Source organism: Chiroxiphia lanceolata, chromosome 6, assembly GCF_009829145.1.
Source record: "Chiroxiphia lanceolata isolate bChiLan1 chromosome 6, bChiLan1.pri, whole genome shotgun sequence".
NCBI lineage: Eukaryota > Metazoa > Chordata > Aves > Passeriformes > Pipridae > Chiroxiphia > Chiroxiphia lanceolata.
Genome location: NC_045642.1, coordinates 17,081,785 through 17,101,598, shown reverse-complemented (window position 1 = coordinate 17,101,598; position 19,814 = coordinate 17,081,785). Strand labels below are relative to the sequence as shown.

Here is a 19,814-nt window from a genome sequence, read left to right as displayed (position 1 = left end):
GCTGCCACAGATTTGATAGAGGAACAATTCAAACAACATTTGGCTTTTTCCCAATGCTGACTGCAAGAATTCAGTGGAAATGTGAAGGAAAGAGAGTGGTATCACTGTCCAGCTACAATACCAATATAATACCATATCCAGAGATGCTGTGATACAGTATTTGCTCTAAGATATGCAGGAACCCACAGCACTTGCAGAATGGATATATGTACAAACAGGAAACTTGTTTCTCTCCAAGTGTTGCTTATCTTCAGATTATCTGGGGAGGTGGTTCCCACGGCTACTGGAAACAGCAAGGAATTGATTATAAATGTAAGATTACAGGGTGGAAGACAACCCATTATTTATAAAGCTGGCTGAGAGCAGAGCCAACAGCATTCAGTGGTGAGAGGGAGGCTGCAGGGGTGGAGTCTGCTGAGTTTTGACGCTGCAAACACAAAAACAAAGCTTGTGGCTGATAGATTCGTTTTTATTATTATAGAACAGATGAACTAAAATAAGCCAACAATATAATTTTATGCCAACAGCCATCTTTCTAGCACAGGCGGTGACTGACTCAATGCACCCTTCTCCCCCCCTCCCCAGGCCTCTGTTCAATGGAAAGCAAAAGGTGGTGGCTCTGGCACACGGGTTCTGGACTGCAGTGATCTTACTCCTGTTACCTGCAGAGGTGTGCCTGGGAAAAGAAGAGGCGGGGGAGCAGAGGAAAGAGTATATATACTGTAGGAGCAATAAGCAGAAAGGCTTGTGGATCCTCTTGCACGTTGACATGTTGTGACCACAGAGATGGGCCAACTGGAGAATCATGCCTGCTGTCAACACGTAGCAAGCCCCTAGTTGCTACTCTAGTCAAGCCAGGAGTTTCTTCCCATTCCAAGCTAACAAAGGGCAAGATGCACTCAATGGGGGAGCTTTTGGCAGGGTTAAGAGGCAGTCTATGTAAAACCAAACCAAAAAACCACCCCCACCCCCCAAAAAAAAACCCCAAACAAACCTGAATTTTAAGCCACTTCCAAGTAAAAGTTATTTCTTATAGTATAATAGATATTTTTAAATGGCAGGACCACCAGCCTAGAAAGACCAAAGGGCTTGCACTCAAGACCAAAGAAAGAAAAACAAAAAACCAACCAAACAAAAAAAAAAACCCAACCAAAAAATTCAAGAGTGGCCCCACTCTCAAGCTTGGCTCTTCTCTAAAAACAGCACTCATCTTCCATCTGAATAGGTAAAAGGAGGAGTGGACAGAAAATAAAATAAAATTGGTGCAACTTCTCGCCAGTTGGCGCATTAACCCAAAGCTCCGTACAGTCCTGTACGACTGCGCGTCCTGTGGTGGCAGCATCATTGCTTTCAGCTTTCATCACTGTATATGTCTGTATGTATATCTGAACATATACATACACATAGAATAGATAATATTGTTTTTAATGTTAGTTTTGATCCTGTAGGAGGGCTCATCTCTCTTTCACATGGTTCTGTGCTCCTGCGCTGTTGCTGCTCCCATTGCCGCTCCCATTACTGCTGCTCCCGCTGCTGCTGCAGAGGACCTCTGTGAGGTCATCCATGATGGTGGTTTCTTTAGGGTCCACGAGGTTGAACTCCCTGATGAATAGGATAAAGTGTGTGTAGAGTGTGTTTAAATGTCCGTGCAGCTCCAGTGCCAAAGTCTCCTTAAAGTGTGAGGAGTAGATATGGGCCAGCACATGGAACAGGTACTTGCAGATCTTCTTCACTAGGGACTCGAATGAGTTTGGGAATTCCTTGCCTGAAAGGAAGATGAAGAAACACCATGATAGCACCAGCTGCTTACCATCAGCCCCTCAGCAGCATTTGGGTGGGCTGACCTGTGGGTAACAGCAACTAGCCCACCATATACAGCACACAACTAGAGAGTCCTCTACCATCCTATCATCTTTCTTTTTAGAGGAATTCAGGGGAAGAATCTAAGGAGGTATTAAGCATTTTCATTTGAAGTTAAATTTTAAACCCTAAGGGTTCAAAGATTATGAAGCAAGTATAATTTTTCTCTAAAACCACTACATTTTTGTTACTGGCTGTAAAAATAATGAGAGATTCTTCTAGGTCCTTATCTAGTTTGTCCAGGAGTAGCAAATTTTTCCCCAGGAAACCAATGCACAGATCCTGAAATGGAAGCCAAAGTACATGGGCCTTGGTAGTGTGCAGCTGTTTGGCTGATTTTACGTAATGACTTCCCTCATTTCATTGCTGAAACTCTATTGAATGGGAAAGAAATGGAAGGAAATACTGGGTGCCTTCTATCAGGCATCTCTATCTAGGCAGCTGAAACTGTGCTTGCCTAGAGCAAGTGTTGGAGTACTGGGCCTGCACGGTAACTACTTTAGTAACACTGAAAGTGAAACTGAGGCAAACAAAAAAGCAACACCTGCCATCCTGTGATGCACAGTACAAAGTCTATTACTGGTCTAAAGTGCCCCTTGACCTCACAGACAATCACTTGCATGAAATGCCCTCGCTGCCCTTGGGAATATTAAAAAAACAGAAAGACAACTGCAGCTGGCTTACTAGGCACAGTCTCACTAGACACTGCCTTTCTCCAGATCAGGCTGCTTGTAAGCAAAGGCTGCTAGCTTAGTATTTTCTATATTGTAATGTCTTAGTTTCCCAATTACCTGTTCAAGTGGCTCAAGAAGCCAGCTGCTTTTAGTCCTGATTAGGCCAACCAAAAATAACTTCAGGTTTCTATTTTCTTCCCCTTAAACAAAGGCACTGCATGTAGCAATCTTGATAGGATACAAATTTGAGTTAAAATTACTTTCCTATTGCTTTTCAGCTCTTAAAAATCACATTGTTATTTAATCTTTGTAAGGGAAAGGAGACTGCAAACTCTCTGAGAGACAAGGCCTTAGAACCTTCGGCAAAGAAGGCAAGCCACATTCCTGGCAATCCAATTTATTTCCCCCTTAATGTATTGAGGCTCTAATGGAAACAGAGTTCTAGTTTGCTGTCAGCAGGCTGTATTGAACACACACATGCTGACTGTTTTCAGAATTTTATCCTCTCTGAACACAGGCTAGAAGATCTCAACATGCTTGAAGGGAAACGTACTGATGATGAAACAGAAGCCAAGGGGACAGGTGTGTGAGACTTTCAGCCCAGTTCATGCACCAACAGCACAAGTCTTTTTTACTGCAAGAATGAACCAAACTTAAAATCTCCCTTAAAGAAACCAAAAGAAACACACAAAGAAAACAACAACACAATCATCAAACAAACAAGTGAGAAAGCCCTCTTGTTGTAATACATATGCTGAATGCCAACTTTCGCTTTCCTTACGGCCTCCACAGAGAGCCCCAGGAAGCGGACATACCGTATTTTGTTGGGAAGACGTCCTCGTCTGTCACTAGTTTCTGCACCGAACTCATGACGAAGTCAACGTACTGAGGAGCAGTGCACTTGATCTTCTTTCCCCGCTCATCATACCAGTAGTACTGTCTGCGGAGAGAATGGACAGTGTTACCGCATCACACTCTGGCTCCTCAGCTCCACTCCTCTAAGAGGTCAGTGTCTAAATAACATAAAACAACAGCTGCAACGTTACCAAAACACATCACAGCTGCTGCAGAACAGATTCACTTCTTTTCTAGATCAAAGACCTTGAATTTCTGTTGGCCAATTTTGTTTCTCCCTATGGGTTTAGGCCAGAGTGCAGGTGGCAGTACCAGGCACAGAAAGTCTGCTGACAAGTCTCCAAGGAGAGGAGCTTTGCTGAGGCAGCAGTAATTCACTATCCATGACAGGCTGAGGGTTTAGATACAGCCAGTACAACTGTACAGGAAAGCATTATATAACTATTTTTAAAAGGGCAAGAACATTGCACAGTGATAAACTGGTGAACTTCTGATGCTTACCATCACAGAACATAAATTAGTCTTGCAGTGCAGTATTATTAAACGGTCAGATGGTGGCTCCAAAACACCAGCTTTTCCAATCTGGTGCTCCCAAGGACCAGCAGCGATTTTAAGTGCTTCAATTTGGGGAAAGTTTTCAGGACCCTTCTGCACATCCCTACCAGCATGTCCTTGAACTCTGCTCCTTTCCTTACAGTTACGCACACCGCCAAACAACTGAGTATACATTTGATTCTGTCACCAGTGAATATTCCCGTTGGATATTACAGAAGAGTAGACATTAGCATATTGCCTGGCCTTTCAGAAGCAACCATAATTCAATCAGTTAGCCATAATCATCTTGATTAACTGCAGCCATCCCTCACCTGATGGAGAATCTGAAGGCTATAAAATAACTGAAGGTTTGTTCCCTTTTTTATAAAGTCATAGTTAATTAAAGTACCTCTAACTGTTACCAGGAGCAGATATCCACTGGATTAGGCAGACAGTGAGAAATGTTTTACAGATAAGGAATTTAGCAAAACACTTTTTAATTGGTATTTTCTTGCCTATGTCACACTAGATATGTCTTGAGTCCCAGTTTATGAACTCTTTCTTCAAACAGCCTAAGCTCCAGGCACAGTCCTGTATCATTATAGGGCTGATAAGAAATCCATTGCATTGGTCTTCTCAGAACACAACATGAGTGGAGTTTGCTGACTGCAAGCAAGAATGGAAGTGGTTTGAGCATGAGAAAGAACTTGGCTAGAAAGACATCACACCCAACACGAGCCTATAAAGCCAGGGCACTACTTTCTGCCTGTCTGTTCAGCTCCAGCTCTGCTGCTGCTGGCTAATGATCTGTGATCTAACATTTCTCACACAAATCACTGAATAAGGCTCTTTATAGCCCTAGACAAAATATTACTTCAGTGTGACATTTAGCCACCTTAGGCCTAACAGGACTAGGCTGCAATGAACTTGAAGGATCTCTATGTGCCACCTGGGAAGTGAAGTTTTTAACGTACTGACCAGCAGAACTGTCCTGAGGCAACTAAAGAAAAATGTTAATGGCAACTAAAAAGTTTTCATTTAGAATATGTTTTCATTGCTCTAAAAGATTCTTTAGGGACCTGAGGGTGGTGAGGTGAAGACACTAATAATGCTGTTCATGCCAAAAGCTGTATTAAAATAAGAGTAAGCTGCAGAAATAAGTAGATAGTTCAAGTTAAGAGAGGAAAAGCAACTGAAAACTGCTTCTGGCAGACACTTAAGTTTTAGAATTTTTCTTTCAGCTCATTTTCAGTATGTGGTGCTTGGTCACTGTCATTTACTAGAAAGAGCAAGGATTGACTGCAAAATTGCATAAAAAGGTGAGAAAGTGGGTGAAAACAGCAGGAGTCAAAAGCTCTTTTTAGAGCTATGTCAAGCATCAAAACTGGCATTTGAGCCCTTAGGCATAGACTGTGTTTGTTTTTCATCACTGCTTACTTCCTTTGTACAATCCACATATAAGGAATTACACAATGTAGTGCACCAACACACAAGCCACCTCATTTGTCTAGTCTTGCAGTAAGTTGAAGTGAGACAGTCCTAGGCAACTCAGCCTTATTTCGGGTCTTAAGATGGTGCTTGTTGCCAAGAGCAGAAGGAGGCTGGACTGTCTGTACCTCAGCAATTCTCTCACACTGCAGAAACCCTCAACTGCAAGACAGAAAGCATAGTTTAGAGTTGCCCTTAGGCGCAAAAATGAGTCTTGATAATTGGATCTTAGTCAAAAGAAACAGTTTGGCAACTGTACAAGTTCACTTACATGAAAATATAAGTGAATAAATCTGCTCTAACATCCCACTGAATATCCTTTTTGCCTTTCCTTGAAAATTAGGCTGATTATGCAAAATAGGAATTTAAAAGAAGTATCATTAAAACTAAGGAGATAACTACAAGGATTGTCCTGTTGACTAGAATCATGTGTCTTCCTCATGTTTCTGGTGCTGTGAACAGACTTCACAGGTCTTAGGGGAAGAGAGGAGCCCCTGACATGCCCTGAACATCTCGCACCTGGTACGCTGGAGTTATCTCCACTAACAAGATAGGAAGCAGGCGGGGGCGAGGAAGGGCTCAACTGGGCACAGAAGCCTAATTGCATTCCAATACTGGCACTGTGACAGCACAGTCCCATATTAGGGAATGGATGGGAAGCAGAAAGGACAAGAGGATGAGACTTAAAGGCACTTTTTTCAAGAAGTGCTCACATGGTGCAGATTTTGATTATTTTATTTCCCATATAATTTCTGGCAGATTTAAACTTCTCCAGTATGGAGAGCACAAGGAATTTGCAGCTCCGTTCTAAATTCCAGGGGAAAATGACTATGGGTTTAACAGAGAAAAGCCTATGATGCAAATAATAAAGTATAACACATATGAATTAACAATGCTGCATCTTAATATATGTACGTATTTTATCCCTTTTCCTCTAAAACATTCTGTGCTTGTGTTGATAACATAGAAACCAAGGCAGAATAGAAGTTACATTGGTATATAAGAAGAAAAGCTTCTGGAAGGAGGGAAAAGCAAATACTGTGGAGATTAGGTTGCCTGGAAAGGAAGAAGAGACAGTCCTGGTAGAAATACCAACAAACGGGCTATGTAGAAAGCCGAGGGAAGGGATATAGTGCTTGTCAGCAGCTGGAATAGCTTTGATGGTTTGATAGGGGCTAAACAACATTTTGGATGGGGGAAAAGAGAAAGGAGTCATCATGTAAAACCATACAGCTGAGGAAATTTAAATAGAAGACAAAGCAAAACTTGCAAGTTTAAGATTTCTAAAAGGAACTACCCCCCATATGCAGAGATACTAAGGGCAAGGAAGCGATGAGAAAGGAGACTAAGATTAGGAAAAAAAGTTATCAATTAAGAGATTTCAGTGGACCAAAACGACACCTTGAAAGGAGGGCTGCTAGAAGTTTGCATCCATCCTTGATGCCTCAGGAGTTTTGTAGTCTTGGCCTTATGAACAGCACTTATATTGGCTCTTAGTTTGGTACACTCACTGCAGCACCTGAACAAGTTTTGCTCCAATGTCAGCTACAAAACCAGTTTACAGCTCATGGTGCTTAAAAGCTGCTTTGTGTAATAATAAGCTATAAAGCATAATAAATCTAAATAGTAAATACTGTGTTAAAAATACAGTACCTGCTTTACAAGTGATAATCATATTAATAAGCAAAATTAAGTAATTCCGAAAGTTACATTCATGCCAACCTCATCAAATTTTGAGGATAACTGGGCACTATGGTGTTTCTCTTGGCATTATCCCACCTTGCCAGTAAAGGCTTCCATCTGTTCTATACTGAGACTAAGTTTTGGTCAGATGTCTCTTAGTGACCGTAAGCAGAAATTCTCCTCCTCACTGTGTGCAGATGGCTGTGCTATCTCACATATCTGACAGAGGGCTGAAAGCTGCATCTGTCTGCAGTTTGTCAGTTGGCTGGAGCTTCTCTGAGATATTAAATCCTTACCTCAAATATTTAGCTGCAACCAGTGCTTCTAGTGCCAGCAAATACTTTAAATATAGGACTGGGTATCTGCAGTGCACTTGAATGTAAAGTAACTTGACAACCAACCTGTTCTCAATAGTTACTTCTCAACCTTAAATACAAAAAGCCTTCCTTAAGTGTGACCAGAATGGTGTGATCCAAAACACATCTTCAGGAACTGGACAGGGAAAACATAAAAATGGAACAGAATGCAGACCTTCATACAGAACTACCTACAAAATCAGCACAGGAAAAAAATGGCAAACTGCACCCTTATTCCAAGGTACTGTAATTCTGTGGCCATCTTACGTAGTTAGATGCCATTTTATTCCAAGGGACCTGAACAAACAGATCATGGCCACAGAAGGTTTAAGTCTGGAGTGTCTGTCGAGTTAACCAGTAACAGACACTGACGTTTAGGTGGCACTCTTTACATACTGGAGACAAATCAGAGGCACAATGAACCAGAGCAACTCGTGTTTCTACAACAGAACAAGCACATCCTTACCTTACTGCATTAGGTTAAGATTTTTAATTAAAAAAGAAGAAAGGGGTGGGGAAGCATTGTCATACTCATAACTGGATATGAACAAATGAGCATCTATGAGGCAGTTCTCCGTGTTCCATTTTAGGCATATCTCTTCCAAAAGGGAAGAGCTAGGAAAGGCAGAACATAAAGATGAGGAGTTTGAGAATAAAATTATGAACAGGGCCCTCAAAGCTGAACTGTACTGAGGTGTGTAGCTTGGTGATCTCACCTTGGTGGTTTTTTTCATAGATCCACACACCTGAGAGAAGAAACCAGTATGCAGCCTACAGCTTGCAAACATGAATCAGCCACCTGCCCCAAGCGCAGGAAGATACTGAAATTGTTATGATTTAGCTACACACAAACCGTTTCAAGTGCTTTGCCCAAATGTAGACATGCTTCCTGTTATTCCCACAATTTTTCAGTTTTCCAAAACAAAGGACAGGAACATTCTGCTACCATTCCTCACCATTAAAAATACAGACTACAGCTGGAGCCGCCTACAGGCACTTCCTCTCTTTATTCGGCAGCACAAACTGCTTACAGAGAACCGTTTAAGAGCAGAATGGAGTGAAACTAATGTAGGTTCCCTATCACCACCTCCTTTTAACCACTATTTCCCACCAGCCAAGTGGATAAACAGTTAAATTCAGTCCTTTGAACAGCCAGTGCTGCAACAGGAATTTAAACATGAGAAAGCCTGGGAGCAAGAGTTAACAAAACACTCATCTTACTGATCACCATTTCTTATTTAGAGACATTCTGTCTCCTTTTGATAAAATCTGGGTCCAGCAGAGATTTATTACTTTCTGTTCCAGCTTGCTTTCAAAGTCCCTAGCATGGCCTTTAATTCTCTATGACAGTTATCGTTCCAACTTTTACATGCAAAAATATCCGCAGTACATTTTGCATTCTTCAGAGTGCTCTCAAAGAAAGCCCCTGATATTAATTTCAAGTGTACAAGATAGCCCAGTGAATTAAGCAAGGATTTCTTTCTAAGAATATGATTGTCAGAGATACAATATAGAGTTCTGGTTCTGTTGCTTACATTCCCTGAGATATTTGATTGATGTACTATAACATTAACTGCTCAGTCTTCTGCTTTAAAATCCATCTCAATTAAATTAACCCCAGGAAATGCAAGAGGAGGGAAGAAAAGGACTATCAACACGTGTTGCAGGAAAAAAACCCCACAACACAACAGGCTTATTCATACTCGACTGGATCTCATATTCCATCATGTTGGACTGTGCTCATCAAGAGCAGGAGTTCATGCTAACTTTTTCTTATGTTCACATTGTACAGTAAAACTATAAAGCTTTCTTTCATAACAGATAGCTAGTCAACGTTAAAAAAGTCTGCTAAATTCTACAGGTGGAAAAGTGCCAACGCAAAACGTTTTCCTTACTCTTTGCAAAGCTGCCACTTGTGTTCTCTGTGCCCAGGGGCTCGGGCAGAAAGACGGTGGCTTACAGTCAGGCTAGAGATTATCTGTCAGCAGCCTGGTGCTCTGTCAGCATTCCAGCTATCAGAAGCACCCTCTGAGGTTTTCACAATTCGCTTATCCTCCTCGGCCTCCTATGGAATCCCAGTACCGTTACCAGTACAGACAGTTCTGCCTTGCCCTTGTTGAGGAATACATTCAATGCAGGTAGCTCGGGGTGCAGCTGCAGATTGAGTTCTGGGTGGTGGGAGCCCCGGGCAAGGGGCTGTGAATAATAAAGGGCACAGAGACCTGTGGCCCAGCCAGGGGACAGGACACTCGGAGACACAGCAGGAGCTGATGACTCTGCCGAAGACCCCAGATTTTATCGTGCATAGACTGTGAGGGTATAAAAGCACAGGGTTTCCTTTGTTCTGGGTCCCTTCTAGGAGGCAGCAACCCGGGCTGTTATTTTGTTATTTAGCTACTGCACCAAGATTTAATTGTTTTAAGGATCAGGACGTCTCAGACTCTGCTATGAGACACCTGGGGTCGAGCCAGTGAGGAAACCTGTCTGATAGTGTGAGTGTGGGGTGTGTAGCTGTGAAGGGGCCTCAGTCCCAGCTCAGGTGGTGTAAGAGTGACTGCCAGAGCGGCTCCTGGATGGGCGGACAGGGAAGTTTCCTTAACACCCTTGTTCCCCTCTCCCTCAAGCACACACATGGTAATTTGCCTCTCTGATCTGACCTTATAAAACCAGCTCAGAGCACTCAAAGATTCTCATCCTTCTAGTCCTCCACAAAAACAGATTTCCACTGCACTTCACTGCTAAGGGGAGAGAAGACGATGCACAGCTGACACATTCTCACCAAGTACAGACCTGCTGTAAAACACTTGCCCAATGCCATTCAATACCAATATCCTCCCCCAGGCAACTCTGAAGACATGGAAACCTTGTAATTGTAAATATTGACTTACGTATTGCACACTGCCATGGTCTGACATGACTCTCCTGTACAGAATTCTGAGATTGTACTATACTGTAAGTTGATGTGATGAAAGAAAGTTGTTGCTGAAAAATAAACAAAGGAAATAAATTCAGAAGTAAAATACTTTCAAGCACTGGTTATCCTCCAGACAATTATTTAAAGAGCAAGTGAAGTGACCTCAGTCTTGAGCTTGCATATGAATTCAAACATGATTTAGCTAAATGAGCCTAATGATGAACTGCAAAACAAAGAGGTACATAGAATGAAAGCTCTTGTTTGTATTTAAGATGAAAGCACCATGATGCATCAGCTCTTATTACTCACAAAGCAGTAAGACTGGAAAGTGTCTCCATCATTGGCCTCACCTTTACAGTAGGATACTCTACTACAAGCTGAAGGCAAACAAATTGCTATGTTCTTTTGAAGTCAGACTCAGTATATAGTGGCTAGAAAAAGCATTAATAGTTCTCACAATATATCCCCTTGTAAAAAGAACCAGCATGAAAACTAGTACACATCTACTTTTTAAAAATCTCCTGAGATAATTTAACATCTTAGTACTTCTCACAGGGCACCTCACTTTTTCTTAACGAGTCTCTATCAACTTTCCTAACATGCAGTTTAAAGTAGTTTCTTGCTACTACCACCTACTGTTGAAAACATAAACAAGAGTGGCTGCAGGTGAGGACTGGCAGTGGAAGCACTGAGAAGTACAGTAAATCAGGACTGAGATGCACAGATACAGCGTTCAGTCAGAGTAGTCAGTCGTGTGTCTAAGTTTCAGCCTGTCTACTGTTTAAATCCACAGTAATTCCACCAAAGCTTGAAAGGATTGGGGAGAAATCCAACCAAAAGACTTGCTTTACATACAAGTGTTTAGAAACTAACATGTTTACAATGCTTTTGGAAGGCCAGTAGCTTGAGTTAGAAACATGCAGAAGCAGCCAGTTTAGCAAACATTCAGTGAGAATCTTGATGGCCCTCCAAAGAACATCCAAAACTTTAATGCCCTCAGTGCCACAGTGAGGGAGGTGGAAGGAGGAAACGATCAAGGCTTCCATGCTGCTGAGCACAGCTGGGTTGTACCTGAGACAACTTAATTACTATTCAGGGTATAATGACATGCATTACACAGTCACCATAAATAGTCATTGAGAGTCTCTCTAAGCACTGAAAACAGTAAAAAGGGTGAATGAATGCCTTCTCGAGCATGGACAGCAAGCTCAGAGCTGTACAAATGCAATACTCACTGTTGCTGGCAAGCCACTCGTTGAGGTCTATTTCTCGTGGTAACATCACTAGCTCCTTAAATTCGAAGTCAGTAATTCTGGATTTTGTGTATTCTGGCTCTAGGTAAAGTTTCTTCTCTTCTGGTGCTGGCTTTTTACCATTTGGCTTTCCCTTGGACTTCCTGCAAAAGATTAAAAAAGAGAGCAGCAAGGTTACCTTTACTGTTGAACAGCTACAGAAACCTGAAAGCAGCAGTTATCCAAACTCCTGTATTTGGTTTTACACCGTTCCTCCTGCATTCCCCTCCCCTTAGTTCTTTTTTTTCAAATCAAAACAAGATATAATTTCTTTAAAAGTGTATTTGAGCTCAGACCCTTTTTTCGAGTACCGTGAAAGTTTTAATGGCATCAAGAAACTTGAGACTGAGCTGCTCCATTCTCCATTGCCCTTTTGCCAGTTTAGGTTGCAAACCACTGGGAGAGTGACGGTCTCTCTTTATGCCTGTGCACAGTGGTGACAGCAGAACTAATGTTCTGAAGGAGCTACTCTAATGTGACTACCGACAACCTGCTGTGCCCTACAGTTAGCAGTCACCTGCAAAACAGGAGTCTGAGGGACAGCAAAAGCAGGCTGCAGCAAAAGATAGCTCTCAGCTGGAAAACCTGGCGCAGCTCATTCAAAGCTACAGTATTCCTTGCTCTCCAGCCCTATGTCCTCTGAGATACCAGAAGCCTTCTTGAAATGAGCATCTGTGACTTCAGCTAGAAGCAGTGATAACCACAAAAACACCCGTTTTCTCAACTCCTGGGAGACCTGAGACAGAAAGAACCAAGTTTGTGTTTTTCTGAAAATCCTTTAAAATCCAATGCATTATGAAATGGCCTTCCATTTGGATTTATAAAAGTAGACAAACAATAATTCCATAAAATGCATTTATCTCCACGGCATATTGAGTCAAACACCCATGTGTTTCTACAGTTAAAAAATCCCTAAGCAGAGACAGAAGATCTATTTAATGGTGAGGGACAAGTGTAAGGCAATACAGGCTGTGCACTATCACATGAATACAAGGAGGAGATGCCAGGACATGGTTAACATCAGGATTTTTTGGTTAAAGTGTTTTTTAAGGACTGGTAAAGCCAAGACAAGACCACCTTTGGAGACAACTGCATTAAGTTTGCTGTCAAAACTCATCCAGATCCTATCCAAAGGAAACTAACCTCACATTCTGGGTCTTAACACACTGTAAATAATCTTCCGTGTGTTCCTGTCTGAGGTACACGCAGGCTTGACTTTTGCTGATCTGGTCTGTTAATTAAACCCATCTTCAGAGAGACTCATCGTCCACATCATCCACACCACAGAAGGGAGAGACTGAAATGTGCCTTTCACGGGAAAGCAATGCCATAACTTGGGTCACCAGCACTGCCACTGTTTACTATCTTGAACTTGTATTGAGTCTTGACATACTTGTCTCCAACCAGTAAATTAAGAGTAGAGGGACTTCTGGATTTTGGAAAGGCCATCATCAAGGAAAAACTAAGGAAAGCTTAGTGACAGCAGCACAATATACAGTTACACTGTCACGATACATTTACACAGATGTTCAGAAAGCACCGCAGGTCTCTGTCAGGGAACAGATGGTCACACTTTCTTTCCTTATGTTAATGACAAACGTAGGTTTCACGGTTAGAGAGAAGATGCCTATGGCATGAAACATCTTTTTAAAGAATACAAATTCAGGATGAAAATAAACTAAATCCAGTATTGCTGAAAAGAAATTCAGTGCTCAACTCCTCCTGCACATCTCCTTTTTCCACGGCAGTGCATTCCAATTCAAGTGTAGTCTGCAAGATTTGTCACTTACATTTATTTAGTGAAGTAACCTGGACTAATTCTCACAGCTGCTCTACAGGGGGATGTTTTAAGACATGTGAAGTCAGTTGGTCCCCAGCACAAAGCTCTTAACACAGAAGGGATGCTCAGTTAGATAACAGTTCCTGATTGTCAGCTAACTATTCCCATCTTCAAACACTTGCATTTGCTGCATTTAGTGGTTTTTCGGTTTGGTTTGGGGGGATGGGATTCAGGCATTCAAGGATAATTTCATTTTAAAGAAAATTATAGTTCCAGTAACAATCATGCAGAAAATACCTTCAACTTCAGAGACTGGTTTGACAAACCACATTAACCACACTCAGGGAAAAAAGTTATCAGTGAGTAGTAGTTTGGATAGAGTTTCTGTCTTTGCTGTAGTTCAGGATAATTAAACCAAGGGCCCCAGGTTAGGGCTGTGCCACATCAGCTAAGAACAGTCTTCTAAGAGGAGGTGGAGGAGGGAAGAGAGAGACAAAGAGGTCAAAGACAGTCTGTCATAGCCAGGCTGGGGAGGGAAACCACAGAAGGAAGCAAGACACTGGAGACTGAGGCAAGCCTTCCATCACATGGGAATGAGTGGTGTGCGCCTCACCCTCACTTCAACATCTTCTCCTCATTTCATGAGAATAAACAAAAATTCAACACTAAACACGTTCACAAGTTTGCTACTGCAAACAACCGTACATTATTCCTTTACAAAAACCAGAACCTCACATTTCCACACAAATGTTAATTCTCTGTTAGATTAGTACATGCAGCCACTTCGTGTCTTTTCAATAAAATTGTGTCTTTCCACAATTGCCTTGTACTGGAACTGGAGTACTTTAAACAGAAGCTTCCTGAAGAATCCCATGCTCTGCCCCTTTCCAAAGCTTTGGTTTGGTTTAAAAAGAACCTGACCCATGGGTATCATCACTGAACCTGCAAAATGCCCATAATCACTGCTATCAAAGAGTTTATTCACACCACAGAAACCTGCATATCACATCACCATATGCAGAACAAACTTGTTAACCTTTTGCAGCTGCTGAGAGCTAAAGCAAGACCACAGAAATTGTTTACACCAGCGGATTTTTGTGTTCTCCATGCAGTGCAGCTGGGACACTACATGGCACGAATACTGTAAGTAAAAACTAAAAAAAAACCCTCCAGCCTTAAAAACGTCATTTTGAACTGGATCATGCACACCCCCTCAATTAAGCAGAACTTAGTTTATATTGATTTACTCAAATTAGTTGAGTCATATTCACTCTAGGCTGTAAAGCTGTGGGTTTAGTTTCAAAACTATCAGTACCAGCCCACACTTAAAGCACTTCTTTTACAAACTTACAAAGCTGAAGCCTACAGCAGTACAAAAAAACCTGGTTTAGAAACACAATTACACATGATTAAGAATCAATAAATGATAGTTCCATATTCTAGATGAATCAAAGCTCACACATTCACAGTTACCAGAATTACCAAAAAGTGTAAAGTTTAGGAGCTGGCTTCCTCTCCCTCTACTCACCCCTAAGTTCGCTGTTTTTTCAAAGACTTGTAAGAAAACACCAGCTGGAATCAACTCCAAAGGCACAAAGTAAAGCATCCGTTATTTCCTTTGTTGTGAACATTCAAGATGCCTTCCTTAATTTTTCATTTTATGTTTAAATTACACAAATATGAAAAATGTTGAAGTGTCCAGAACAATAGTTCTGTTCAGGAAACACCAAAATCCATCACCTGTAGATGCTTGTTTATGGGAAAACATAACTGAAGACCACAAAAAGAGCAGTACCTTTCAAAACACAGCTATAGGCATGCCAAGTCCTGATTCATGTTTACAAGTGTCTTTCTTCAAAAATAAGTGAATTCTGGTAATTTGTCTTAACGTGTCCATGTCAGATCAATTGTATCACCAAAGCAGTTGGAGGAAGAGCTGTTACGCAGCCCTTTCGTGGTGTGTCAAGAGGACAGACCAAATCCTGTCTATCAGTGCTTAACTACCAAGGGAACAAACATCTTTAAGGAATCCAAGGAGACAGCACTCTGCAGTTTTTATTGACAGGCAAACCAGAGCACAAACTAATTCCTCAGACAACTCCCGGGATAGGTCTGTCTTTGGTTTTAGGCACTCAATTGAATATGATGCCATAGGCCAAGTCACACCCACGAATACGTTTCAGAGAAGGAAAAGTGATGGGAAATGGCAGAAGAGAGATCACTCTCATCTAAAGTCTTAGAAGAAGGTTCAGCAAACTGGCTCCAGTCCAAGACAGTACAGTCACTAATGCTCTTAGCAGGGCTTCCATACTCAGCCTTGTGTTCAGCTAGAAAACACAGCAGCTGGAAGCTTGCCTGGAGAAAGAGATGTGTAAGACACTCCACACCAAGTGACAGGCCCAGTGGTCTGTGATGATATTTTTCCCTAGTCTAACTGCTTTGTTAAGATCAAGTAAAACTGCCAATTTCCCAGCTTTTTTTCTTACCCCATCTCAGTTAATAAAGATCCTCCTTTAATCTCTCATTTCCTTCTTGATCAGATGCTCAGCAGTTTCTTAGTTTAAAGAACTTTGCACTGTGGAGCTCTTTAAAGCACCATCCAAGTCTTTAGTTTTAAAATCATTTTGAGGGAATTTGACTCTAAGGTTCAAAGTTTATTCATAGTACAAATGTTAAAGATGTGCTTCAGTGTAAACCAACATGGTTTGTTTGGAAAGAAGCATACGTGGAGCAATCTGGTTTAGCTGAAGAAGTATCAGAGACACAATGACCACTACTATGTGGACGTGCTTCATAACCTGATGTATAACTTTGGAATTGTACCAGGCATCCATGGTTCTGGTCCTGCACATCTGATTTATTGCCAGGCTGATCACACAGAGGGAATGCTAGCGATATTTTAAATGCCAGCCTTGCCTAAACTGATCATGCAATTTTAAATTATCTCGACCAATTCAGGATTTGGGTTTTTTTCCAGAGGAAACCAGCACAGCTATAATAATTTCTTGCTGTCTCGAGCAAGCTGTGTGGTTTCTTACACTGCATCTGAAATTGAAATCTCTTCAAAAACAAATTACAATACTTTGATCCTCCTCTCCTTCACATATAACTAACTGTCCTTGGGATGAGTGGCTGGTTTTTTTTTTTCTTTTTTAAATACATGTAATCAGTGAGTTTTTTCTTTTCAGTGTGGCATATTAAAGTGGGTTTAGTACCAGAAATAAGAGTAACCGTTGAAAGTAAAAAAGTTTACTTAAAAAAAGCCCCTATAGTGATGATGACCAGAGCTCCAGGCAAAATTCTGACCACTCTGTGCCCTGGGATCATGCACTGGTTTTGGGTTCCAGTAAAGTCTTAAACACACTGATTTCTATTTGAAAATTGACAGACCAGGTCTGACAAGCCTAACATGGCAAATCTGTCTCCCTGTTTGCAAACATTAAAACTAAAAAGTCATCTTGGGTCTGTCAGGATGAAAACCACCATGGATCACAAAACTTAAAGGACAAAGATGCATATTTTGTGATTAATGTCATGTGGTTTTGAGGGGGTTATTTAGCAACTGTATTCCTTACACAAGGTTAACTGCTATAATCCCAGCAATCCCCAGCAAATCAGGAGAAAGCAGGTCTCGACTGTTGACAATCCTGCTGTGACATATTCCATTAGTGTTGGTCAGAGGAGAGCACAACCCCCCAGTTCACAGCAATGCATGCAGAAGTGGCACAAAAAGAAAAAAATCTGTTTTAAGGAAGATCAAAAACACAGGTGCCCACAGATGTGTCCCTAAATTATATTTTAAAAAAATCACCTGAAGGTTTGGGGGTTATTTTCAAGTAACCTGGTTTGCACTTTACAATTTGTATAGTTCACAATCTGGAAAAGTTTGGGGTTTAAATGGCACATTTCCAACTAAAAACTTTTATGTGGATTACAGCCTCCAACAGCAACACCATATTCCAGGTATACCTCTACACACTGAACTACCAGATGTATCAAACTATCTGGGCCTTCAGTTTTTCATCCTGTAATTTCTTCTTTCTTTTTGAAGTGTTGTGTTTTAAAATATCCTCCACTGATGAAGTGTTATAAAGTGAATCATTACTCCTGCCAAAAGCCACTTTCTTGGTAATTTGAGGATAAGGGTTGGCTTCTTAAAAGACAAAATTAGAGAGGCAGTAGGCCAACAATTTAACAGTGTCTTTTAGAAGCTTTGTTGTTGACACAACAGTCTTTATGAACACTTTGTTTCAATTTTTCCAGCGAATAAGGGTTTTTATAATTTAAAATTAAAGGTATACTGGACATTTGCATTTTAGCTTCTCTCCTCTTCCCTTCTTTGGGTAAGGAGTCAAAGGCGATGTGAGTGGAACAAAATACAACACATTAAGGTAAAAAAATTCTAACATGCAAGCTCTCCCCCTCTAATCTACTCCCTTTGCAGAAAGGAAAAATGCAACGATTTCAGCCATCCACAGAAGGCTACAGCTTTGTAAGGAAAATCGGGTCAGCTGCTCACGGATTTACTTTTTACCTTGATGTTTTTTTCTGTGGCCCTTTACTGGAAAGAAATTATCAGTTAGTTTCTGGTTAGAAATGTTCTGCGTAAGTATGGGAGTCCTGAACCCATTCATAGCAGGAAGGAAACAGTTTTATGAGCTAAAATTTACGAGTCCTAGTGACAAGAACAATGAAGAAGGAGGTTACGCCAGTTTTCACAGGTCAAGAACAAAGTCTTGAAGGCTGTCCAGCTTCCTACCTCACCAGCTCACAGTCTTTTCTCCAAAGTTAAGAGCAAGAACTGGAAACTTAGAAGTGCTAGGCAGCTTAAAATCCCTTCTTGGTAATTCAGTGTCTTTATTTATTTGTACAACATGCAAGAAAAGGGGAATAACAGCTTCATTTGAACATCAGTAGAGCTGCCCTTCCTTTGAGAAAAAAGCTAGAGATAATATTTGTATTTCCCCTCTTTCTTTAAAACAGCTCAAGATTAGCACCTCTGTGGAGATTTTTCTGCAATCCCATGTCCTGTTTTAACCCAGATCACTGCTAAGTCTTCAGCTGGAAGTGCCATGTGACAGCACACCCAGAACACAAATCCTGGATGTACACATCCACATGCAGGATTGGGGAAGGAAAGAACATCAGCACGGGAAGGGAAGCTGTGCAAGGTATTGGAAAGCAAGTCCAAATCCTGGTGCATCATACAGTACAATTGTTCAGAAAGTGCTGTGGACAGTCCATTTCTCCCAGGCTGGGGAAGGGAAGGAGACTAAACTTTTTAAGACAGTCTCCATTCTGATCTCCTCTTGCCCCAGGTCTCTGACAGCCTCCTCTGATCTCAGCTTCATCCTTCCCCTCTCCCGCCCTGGGTTAGCTCCAGGGCTTGGTTGCTGTGCAGGTCTAAGGGGGCTGCGCAGCATAAAATGTCTTTGGCAGCATTTTTGGCCCTGCTTCTTCATTCTTGTTCTGTTTTTAAAAGTTACTAATAGTTTATTCAAGAGGAGGAGGAAAGAAGAATGTACCCTACATGCCAGGGAAACTTTTTCTTCTGAATTCTCATAGTGGCTCTTGGCCTTAAAAGGGAATCTTTGCTTGGCCTCTGGATGCTCTGCTGTAAACAGTCGGTGCCAAGGCATGGCAGGCATGTTAAGGATGACAAGTGCCATAACATTATTTCGTAGTGCTGCTTCCCAACAGAAAGCCCAAAACATTTTGTAGGGCCAAACTGAGTTCCAGCTGGTGCCGCTGGCAGAGCAAGGAGAACATGGGGCACCTGCACATGCCATGTCTCTGGTACATCAGGCCTTTCTGCTCCCTTTTGTAGGACTCCCACCCACCTACTGGAGAATGATCTGGAACACAAGTCTTACAAGGAACAGCTGAGGGAGCTGCGTTTGTTTGGTCAAGAAAAAAGGAGCATCATGGCACCTTATCACTCTCTACAACTACTTGAAAGGAGGTTGTAGCAAGAAGGGGTTCATCTCTTTTCCCAGGTAACAACTGATGGAACAAGAAGAAATGGCCTCAATGTTTAGATTGGATATTAGGAAACATTTCTTCACCAAAAGAGTTATCAAGCACTGAAGTCACTATCCCTGGAGGCATTTATGATGTGTGGATGTGGTTTAGTGGTGGACTAGACCATGCTGTGTTTATGGTTGGATTTGACGATCTCACGGGTCTTTTCCAACTTAAACAATTCTACGATTCCACTCCTCTCCCCTCTTCCCTCCTCCCTTGCACATGACCTCCCAGCACAAGCTCAGTGTTTGCCCATAATGGTGTGTCAGAGGCACACTAACTACACTGCTGAAACTCCCAGGTGTTTGCTGCTGCCCAGGTATGGCTACTCAGGATCCCTCATCTTCTCCTCAA

General features: G+C 41.7%; 1 protein-coding gene across 5 annotated transcripts in view; it reads right to left on the bottom strand.

The window, feature by feature from the left end:
- Window positions 1-448: 448 nt before the first annotated feature.
- The window catches only part of MOB2 (MOB kinase activator 2), a 113,465-nt gene continuing 94,099 nt past the window's right edge, over window positions 449-19,814 (bottom strand). For all 5 annotated transcript variants that reach the window (XM_032691148.1, XM_032691146.1, XM_032691149.1 and 2 more), the window contains exons 2-5: window positions 11,600-11,760; window positions 10,339-10,432; window positions 3,350-3,474; window positions 449-1,765 (exon numbers count right to left, since the gene is read on the bottom strand). In XM_032691148.1, the coding sequence (XP_032547039.1) occupies window positions 1,455-1,765; window positions 3,350-3,474; window positions 10,339-10,432; window positions 11,600-11,760 (691 nt within the window). In that variant the 3' untranslated portion in view covers window positions 449-1,454. The remainder of the gene's footprint in view (window positions 1,766-3,349; window positions 3,475-10,338; window positions 10,433-11,599; window positions 11,761-19,814) is intronic.